This window comes from Cannabis sativa, chromosome 4 (genome assembly GCF_029168945.1).
Source record: "Cannabis sativa cultivar Pink pepper isolate KNU-18-1 chromosome 4, ASM2916894v1, whole genome shotgun sequence".
Classification (NCBI taxonomy): domain Eukaryota; kingdom Viridiplantae; phylum Streptophyta; class Magnoliopsida; order Rosales; family Cannabaceae; genus Cannabis; species Cannabis sativa.
The window spans coordinates 12,565,335-12,575,707 of record NC_083604.1 but is presented as its reverse complement, the minus strand read 5'-3'; the positions used below and the strand labels follow the sequence as shown (position 1 = coordinate 12,575,707).

The 10,373-nt window shown below is 35.3% G+C and overlaps 1 protein-coding gene across 1 annotated transcript; it reads left to right on the top strand.

The window, feature by feature from the left end:
* The first annotated feature begins 5,834 nt into the window (after nucleotides 1–5,834).
* LOC115712291 (uncharacterized) lies at nucleotides 5,835–6,379 on the top strand. The gene has a single exon (XM_030640553.2). It carries the CDS (start codon nucleotides 5,983–5,985, stop codon nucleotides 6,190–6,192), a length of 210 nt encoding a protein of 69 aa, XP_030496413.1. The 5' UTR covers nucleotides 5,835–5,982; the 3' UTR covers nucleotides 6,193–6,379.
* The last annotated feature ends 3,994 nt before the right edge of the window (nucleotides 6,380–10,373 follow it).

Below are 10,373 nucleotides of genomic sequence, written 5' to 3'. Positions count from 1 at the left end.
CCACTGTAAGGTTTCTAATACTTTATATGTGTTTATTTCATATCGTTTTAGAAGTTCATATTTAGGATGTTAATAACATGTTAGTAAATCTAGATCCTGGTAAAATAATTCCAACATGAAGTCCTTGCTTACTCTTAGTCTTTCTTAGTGAAAGTCGAAAGTTGGCTGCTATGGGATTCGACATGATCTTTGCCTAAAAAAACCCCTACGCTACTTCAAGATGATGACAATGTAAGTTAAATTCTTTACTAATTCATTCATATAGTATTTTAAATGTGTGTCTAATCTAATAGAATGAGATGCATTATGAATGAAAGGAAAGGCATGCAGTAAAGATGGTATAGTTTACTTTAATGTGGTTTTGAGTATTTTTTTTATTTTTATTGATGAATTGATGCTCGAACACTTAAAGGCCTAATTGTTCATCTTTGTTTTTCAACAGTCACAATTTCACATGTCTTTTACTTTCACCATTTAAATATTTACAATACTTGTCTGTTTTAGTTCATAGATTGCAACCTTGATTATTTGGGGGTATTTTCGTTTTTCTTATTTAGTGTATCATTTTTTTTGATGAATTAGTGAAGTTGTATTGCTCACAAATAAGATTTTTACAAACTAATTGCACCCCTCAAAGGCCAAGAATAACTATACAATTATCATCTATCAATATCTATCAATCTTACTCTTATTTACAATCTTTTTTACAACTTTTGAAACCATTCTTTGTCTTTTTCTTTCACACGTTTTGGCCAACAAAGTGAAATACGTTGCTTCACTGTATTCTTGACTTGTTGAATCAAAAGCTCTGAATGTACCTGTTCTTGGCTCCAAATTTTAGCATTTCGGGCTCTCCATAGTATGTACACTAAACCAGTAATGCAGGCAGCATAGGTTTGCTTCCGGAACTTGCTCATTTTTGCTCTTCTTATCCACCTAATTAATCTAGGCATAGCAGTATCTTGTATCATTTTTAACAAGATATAAAAATTAGAAAATTATATACACTTTTTAAAAATTCTCACAGGTTGCTAAGTAATTATTTTTATTATTATTTGATTCATATCTTATATATCTTTTTGAGTATTATATTTTAATTTCTTACTTTGTATGTGTCTGATCTTTTCTCTATTTGTAGTGTATAAAACACCTTTACAACATGGTTGACACTCTCACTAATAACTTCAGACAGGTAAATTTTACACCCACATTTATTTTGCATACATTTTTTTGCCATCTCATAATAGTTTTAAGAATGGATTATATAACTATATTTGCTTTGCATGTTTTTTTTCTTCTCATCTCATAATAATTACTTTAATTATATAATATTTTAACTCTTTTGAAAATTTAGGCCACAAAGCAATGACCTGAAATACAAACTAATACCTCATATTAAAAGGGGTCAAACTAATTGGACAGCCAATCGTAGTTGAAAAAACTCCTCCACGCCAATTGAAAAACTCTATCAAATATCAGAATTTGCTTCTAATTGATCCACAAGTAAAAACCTATTAATATATTTTTATTTTAGTTAATGCCTATTAATATTTATTGACCTATATTATATATATAATTTTTGTAGGGAACCCATATCGAAGCAACTATTTATCAAGCTGATATTCAAGCCCTGCATCAGACATTGCACATGACAAAAGCATACACAATTTCTAATGCTAATGTCAAAGATTGCAAACTGGACTACAAAAAATATAGAGATCTCCAATGGGTCATAACTGGAAAAACTAAAATTAAAGAGCACCAAGAAAATTTTGATGATCTGTTAATGTCTACTTACAACTTTGTGCCTTTTAGTAATGTACAACAGTATATTGATCTTCCATCTAAAAAAATTAGTAAGTTTCCACACTTAGCTCCCTTTTTTACAATATTACACACTTTTACTAATTATAATTTTGGTTCTTCTTAGATTTGATGGCTGCTGTCATAGACATTCATCCTAAACGTGAAATACACAATCGTCATGGAAAAGCTACAATCCTAGAACTTGTTCTTGTGGATAATGAGTAAATTATTTCAAATTTTTTTTATTATATAATATTAATATATTACTTTATTAAATTTTATTATTTACTTTGTAGGTTTAACATAGCTACACTTATAATGTGGAATAATTTTGTTGACAACGAATGTGCTGCAATCTCAAGCATCATTCATAAGAAACCAATTATGATTGGAACACGCCTCAAAGTGGTTTGCTACAATGGTAATCATATAATTATTACTTTTTTAAGCAAAAAAGTTCAAATCAAATTATTCTAAAACAAATTTAATCTTGTAGGCATGTCAATATCCACAAAAACTCAAGCTGCTTTATAATTGAACCTCAGTTGGAAGTTTCTAAAGATCTTCGTGCCTGGTAAGATATAAATCTATCATATGCTTTCCTAATGCTTTCATATAATCACTATTACCTTACTAATGTATTTTTTTATGTTTTAAAAATTAGGATAACTCGAAACAACTGCATCCTCAATGAGAGGATCACTCAAAAAGCATATCTTCTTTCTGCAACAAATCTTTCACCTCCTTCTTCTGATCAAATTACTGATATAAGCAAGATACATGACATGTTAAACATGGTAAACTCCTTTTAACTTCTCCTTTTTTATTATTTTTATTTTGTTCTTTTATTATTTTCTCAATCAGATAACATTACAATGCAATCTTCCATTTCAGCAAACAAGTTTCTGGGTCAAAGCAATTTCTAAAGTCACAAATTATGCCCAACCATTTTGGTATATGGCATGTCCCCTTTGTAACAGAATCATTGGATCTGAATATGGGGAAACTTTTCACTGTCTATATTACAAAAATAATGAACTCAAAGCAGTTCCTAGGTAATTAAATGACTTAATCATTTTCTTAAGTTTTTTTCTTTTTAAATTACATTTTTACTAACACTTATATCTTGTAGATGCAGAATAGATGTTCAACTTACTGATTCATCAGCCCCGCTTACAACAACTGTATTTGGGGAAATTGCAGAAACATTGTTCTCATGTAACACAACAACACTGATGAATACCAAAATTAAGGCTTTCCCACTCAATTCACAAATATATTTTTACTTAAGATAAAATAATCAACTTAGTCTTTCAAACATTCTCTTAATAATAAATTAAGTTGTTATTTTATAAGCAAGTGACAGCATTCCTAACGAATTTCCCGAACTCCATGAGAACAAACAGATACTAGCTTACATCAAGGCAGTAAAACAAGACTCCACTGAACGATGGAAATACAACATCACTTCATTCCTTGATACAATTCCACTCTCAAATGAAGAATTAATCTCTAATGCTTCAACTTCCCATCCTAATCCAACTCCACTTGTGACTCTTCCTGAAAAGAAACACAAAGTTACAACTCACGATGAAAAGAATAAATATGAAGCTACTAACGAAGATAGAAACAACCACAAGGCTTCTAATGAAGATCAGATGCAGTAGAAAGCTTGGGTGTGCATCTCTTCTAAATAGGCTTGCTTTTTTGTTGCTCTTTTGAAAATTATTTTGAAAGTTCCATGATGGAATACATATGTAAATAGGCCACTTGTTGGAACACTATATCATAGGCTTCCAGTTTTGAAAGCTCCATCACTACTAGATGCAGGGAAAAAGCCACAACCAAGAGAAGGGTGATAAATATATATAAATATTTATAAAATAAAGTATATACATAAATAAAAAAAATTAATGATAAATAAACATATACAATATATATAGAAGTTGATAACTTTCATCACTAAAGTAGAAGTTGAGATTTCAGATCTCCTTCTCCTCTAGTTAAGTGTTAAATTATGTTGAAATTATTTTATTCATATAAATTTTTTATAAATAAAAAATTTACCACATTTAAAATTTAATGTGTGCCTTAAGTAGAATTGTAGTAATATTTCTATTTTGATAATATAGAGAAGAAATTTGAATAATAGAATACTTTTTATTTTATTTTAACATTTTATTATAGATAATTTTCGACAAAAGAAAAAAATTATTTTAAATTTTAGCATTGAATATAAATATGTACTACAAAAATTTTATTTGATACTAAATTAAAATTTGGCCTCTTTAGCATTCAAGTCCTGGCTCCGCCCCTGACTAGATGGAATGAATATGTAAATAAATAGGCCACACCTTGGGAACACTTAAACAATCTTTTGAGTTCCATTACAACTTGAAATGAACGTAAACCACAACATTAAAAGCTACTATTATATTGCAACATTAAAAAGTTTTATCACCGTAAATTACTATGAAGTAAATTATTATATTAATGTCAATATTTTACGTCTTATATGATATCCACGTGGTAAAGCCTCACTAGTATAGTATATAAAAGAGCTTTGCTATTAGGCACCAGTGGTGCCTAGTAGGGGTGTTCATCCGATCCAATCCGCACTTTTTTGGTCAAACAACATCCAATCCACACTAAGTGCGGATTTCATATTTTGGATCCAATCCGATCCGCATAAGAGTTTAAATCCAATCCAATCCAATCTGCAATAGTGCGGATTGGATCGGTTATTTTGGATCGGTTACTTTTTTAATAATAAATTATTTAATATTTCATAGAAAAAAAAAATTAAAAAAAGACTATTGTTTCTTAATCTCCAATACTAATCTATTTCCATCTCTATTTATATACAAATTAAACCAATATACATATATATCAATATATATACTTATCTTTAGATTTACACTACAATATATATATGTATCTAATTACTAAAATAAATAAGCTAGTATATATATTTAAACTTTATGTGTATGTGTCTATGTGAATAAGAATTATTTTTCTTGTGTTTTTTTATTACAAAATAAATAAAATGCACCAACTCAATATATTACTAAAAAAGATTACGAAATTAGAAGTTTGTGTCTTTTTTTAATTAAAATGTATTACATATTATAATTTTTTAAAAATATATATAATTAAGTGCGGATTGGATTGGATCGGTTACTTTTTGAAGTCAAACAACATCCAATCCGCACAAGTGCGGATTTTAGATTTTTTAATCCAATCCAATCCGCACAAGTGCGGATATCCGCATTTTGCGGATTTGATTGGATTGGATCGTGCGGATTGGATTGGATCGGATACTTTGTGAACACCCCTAGTGCCTAGCACCTCCTTGACATGTCACGTTGCAATTGGCTAGCGATACTCACTACAAAAAATCTTACTTTTAGTCACAACAAAATTTGTGACCAAAGATAAAAAGTTGTGGCTAATTATAAATTATAATTATTGTGTTGTGACTAAAAGGTCCGTGACTAAAAGTATTAGTCACAAAAATTACAATTTGTTGTGACTAAATGTATTTTTAGTCACAATACTTGTTGTGACTAAAACTAAATTAGTGACAGCTTGTAACTAAATATTATGTTTTAGTCACACGTAACATTTTGTTGTAACTAAAAGTCACATTTAATCACAAAAAAATTATGTTGTAACTAAAAAGTTGTCACTAAAAGTAGCAGTTTTTTGTAGTGACTCCCTAAAAATTATTATATTAAACTATGTCGGACCCGATACTTAATTGAACCAATAGCGATATTAACACGTATATAAGAGAGAACTAGGCACCACTAGTGGCCTTTAGCATTTCTCTATTTTATAAATGGTATATTGTGGGGATCGAGGGCTTAGGAATATTAATTGCAATAAGGAGGGAGTGAATCGAAGTTAATTGGTCTCCACAAGTTTCCGCCCCACTAATACTCAGACTGATACTAATACTAAGACTCATACTCATTCTCTATATATCTTCCTTTCTTCACATCAAAGTCTCCTCTGTATTTCAATTATATACATATATACATTCATGTAAACTCCCCTATATATACACCAAAACTTAAACATCCCCACCAACCAAATTAAGTACTACTCATCATTCTATATATATAGTTCTCTATTAATTTCTTCACAACTTCACTATATATATAATAAATAATTATGTCAGACTGGGGCCCAGTGTTCGTGGCAGTGGTGCTGTTCGTGCTGTTAACCCCAGGACTGCTATTCCAAGTTCCAGGGCGCCATGGGTGTGTGGAGTTCGGCAACTTCCAGACCAGTGGAGCTTCCATTCTCATTCATTCTCTTCTTTACTTCGCTCTCGTTTGCATCTTCTTTCTCGCTGTCAAACTTCATCTCTACATCAGCTAGTACTCTCTTACATTTATATATTAATTGTACTAGCAGCTAGTACTACTACAGTAGTTCCATTATTCCAACTGTTTTTGTAACCATACCATAATAAATGTTGAAAATGGCTTATTAAGAATTAGTCCAACATGAGATTAATTCTAAGCTCTTTTCATACTAGATTATTGGCTTTTGTTTCGTTTCTTCAGATCGATGTATTTGCTTCCTTAATTTTTATTAGTCAAGTAATGTAATCATTGAACCATTGAATCTTAATTATATATTAATCAACCATTTTTTCCTTTTACTAATACTAATTTATATCTGAATATATATATATCAATATGTTTTACTTATTATATAAATGTATAAAGTTTATTTGGTTTGATATATTTGAAAGTGATTTATCAAGATAAAGATGATCATTAAGATTTTGGAGCACTGGAAACCTCTAACTTATCACTCACTGTCTTTAGCTCTTCCATGTGTATGGATAAACCGATTAATTGCTCTCCTTGAAAAAGCTGTGGACGTAATTCATCAATCGATGTATATATATAAACGAGTACCCACAAATTATAATATATAGATGTGTATTTAATCTTAACTACATAAAGTATAAAGTACTTTAAAAGTATTTAGATAATTTAAATTGTGTAATGCTTTAATATATGTAGAATATCTATTCTATATAAAATGTGGCTATATAACATAATTTTTAGTTTATGAGAAACTAGGCAATATAACCGCTCTTCGCGCGGTTATTATTTTAATTTTATTAGTAAAATAATAATAGAAAATTAAAATTTATTGTATATAAATAATAACTAATAAGTTAAGAAAAATATTTTTCAATGTATAGTAATAATGAAATTACATTATATAATTGCATATTATTATTGTTGTTGCTCTTTATTTTGTCCAAAATACGTGGACCAACCTGACTGTGACACGTGGATTAAAGAAGCAAGACTTTGGGATAATTCGACTAAGTCCCCTTGATTAATAGGATCAGCATTTAACATGCCTCCCGGAGAAGGCATGAGTGTCTCACATACTCCCGGAGAGCAAGGCTATAACAAAGCACCTCCGGGAGGTATCAAATCCTATCTGAACAGTTACCTCGCATTTAATGCCGCATGGGAGAAGGCGTATTGAAACTGCCATAAGTATTAAAATCTGACGGCGTAACCGCCCTTCTGCAGCTATTACCCTATGATTAATGAGCCTACTGACGACTACTTTATGAGAAATCACACCACTCAAGAAAGGATAATGGATTACATCCATCTAACCCCTAAAAAAGCCTAGGGATTAGACCATGCATTTCCTATGATGTACTCGTTGGGAATGTGTGCCTTTACTGAATATTACAGAAAGACATGTACCTCGGTTCTGGGGATCACCCCATAAAAACACTATAAATACCCCCCAAACTCATTAAGGCAGGGGTCGAGAATTCTGGGTTTCATAAGAACTAGAGAGAAAAACCACCAAGAACATTCTCTGTAATAAATACTCTCAAAAATAACAAAGACTCGTGGAGTAAGGCTCATTAATGCCCCAACCACGTAAAAATCTCGTGCATTAACTTCTTACAGCTTTCTTAAATATTATTATTATATTGGTTGCTGAAAACCTCGGTCAACATTTTGGTGCTTTCATTGAGAGCTGAAGGAAGCGTCTGGAAGTAAGCAGTAATATCACAAAACAATAATGGTGGAGACTCGCAACACGCGTCAACCCCGTCCTCCTCAAGACGCTCAAGATCCCGACGATGAGGAGGTGGCCTCAAGAGTGAACGTGGGCTCTGAGGAAGGAGAAGGAACCCACGACGACGAATACGAAGGAAACTTTGATGAGTACGACGCCTATGATGAAGGCAGTTACACAGAATTAGTACTCTTGAGATAAAAGGCCGCTAATCACGAAGCTGAAATCACGGCCCAAAAAGAGCAAAACAAAAAGATGCAAGAGGTGATACTTGCCATGCAAAAAGCCATGGAGGCAGCAGGAATCCACGTGCATCATAAAGCCATCCCTGCTGGACTTGGAGAAACACCAGGAGAATCCTCGCCAAGTGCCCAAAAGTAGAAATCTAGGAAACCTAGCCCTATAAGGTATCCCTCTGAAGGAAACCAGCAGAAAAACCCTACTTCCACTGCTGGGAAAAAGAAAAAAGTGCAGGATCCGCGAAAAGTCCGCTTAGATTTCTCGAAAAGGAAAGGTCCGCAAAGGGGCAAACTCCAAAAAGGGAGTCTTGGCCCTCAGGATCGAGAGGACCGAAAGATCGTTTCTGTGCACCAGGAACCCGGAGGGAGAGGAAGAAGGGGCCAAAAATACCCTCCCGTCGATTTGAGACATCAGATTAACAGAAAACACGGTGACCTCCGGGATCACCTAGACCAAAAGAAACACGTGCCCGCGATCTCCACGGGAACACTAAATGAAGGAATCATGGCTGAGCTTGCCATACTCCGGAAAGACATTGCTCGAGTCTCCCGGAGACAAAAAGGTGATGACTCCGACTCTGACTGTGAAGACCGGGAGCCATGTGCCAGGCACATCTTGGAAGCGGAGCTCCCCAAAAATTTCAAGATGCCCGAAATGGCAGCTTATACCGGGAACTCGGACCCTAGCGATCACCTGTCACGGTTCAACCTAGTAATGACGGTCATGAGAGTCAGCAATGACGCCAAGTGCTTATGCTTCCCGCTAACATTGAGCGGGTCCGCGGAAGAATGGTTCAAGAGACTGGAGCAAGGATCCGTGGATTGCTGGAATAAGCTGCAAACCAGCTTCCGGAGACAGTTTGTCGCTGCAAGGAAAGTTAATCTGGAGGTCAGCGCCTTGACTAACATCAAGCAACTGCCTACAGAAACATTGAAGAACTTCATAAAGAGGTTTAAGGAAGAAGCCTCAAAGACCAAGAAAGTTGATGACGGACAACAGCTTGCTCTTCTTCAAGCAGGGATCCGTACAGGGACTCCGTTCTGGAACGAGTTACAGCAAGAAGGAGCCTCTAGCCTTCAAGATTTCCATAAAAGAGTCCAAAAATACATCAACCTAGAAGAGGCCCAAATAGTGGCCTATGGGGGATACTACCCTACCGGGATAGCGGGGTATGTACCCGGAGCTCAGCTCCGGGGAACTTTACAAGCAGCTGTTCCACCAATGAGCGGCATACAATTTTCCGCTACCCTAGGATATAGTCAGGGTCAGGCCTTAGCCCCTGCATCTTCTCATTTTGGGAATCCTTCTGGGATAAGTGGACAAGTCCCATCTCACTCCGCTCTGACTGCAAGCTTAGCAGGCCCCTCTCAAGGCTCTCGGAGCAAGAGGTTCTCAAAAAGCAGTAACCGGACAGAGGATAAGCGACAAAATAGGGGGTACACTCCCTAGTACACCCAGTATACGGAGTTAACAGACTCCCAGGAGCGTGTGTATTTCGCTACTAGGTAAAATACGCATTACCGGAGACCGCCTCCTCTGTACAGGGATAGCTCCCAGAGGGATCCCAACAAAAGGTGAGAGTATCACAACGACATTGGACATAGCACCAATGAATGCAAAAACCTCAAGGACGAAATTGAAAACTTGATCCGATTGGGGCATCCTTACGAATGGATCAAGAACCGGTTGCCTTATCTCAATCCGGTTCAGGCAGCAAGACCTTTGCCCCAAGGAGCACCAGGGGGTGCAGCCGGAGCATTGGCACCAGTCGCTCCCCCAGGAGAAACCCAGCAAATTCCTGGCCTGCCACCGAGACCCAACGAAAGAGTAGCCACGATCTCCGAAGGACCCGACATCGGAAGAACTACCTGAAAGGAACTGAAACGTTATGCAGGGGCCGTAAAGCACAATGAGGTTTGGGAGGTTACTCAACTCCCAGCTCAAAGGCCCCAGCTAATGGATCAGCCCATTACGCTCACAGAAGAGGACGCTAAGACAGTGCATTTCCCTCATCATGACCCCTTGGTCATAGAGACTCCCGTCGCCAACAAGATTGTGGCTAAAATCCTAATTGACAACGGGAGTTCTGTGAATTTATTATTCAAAGAAGCCTTCACGACAATAGGCCTCACGGACCGGGATCTTTCACCAAGCGGTTCCCAGCTCACAGGGTTCAATGGAACAACACTTATCCCAATGGGAAAAGTGAGGCTCCCAGTCACCTTGTGCCCAGACACACCCGAAAGCAC

Bases quoted from the DNA above. Each gene is read 5' to 3' on its own strand.
- LOC115712291 (XM_030640553.2), top strand. From the start codon at position 5,983: ATGTCAGACTGGGGCCCAGTGTTCGTGGCAGTGGTGCTGTTCGTGCTG.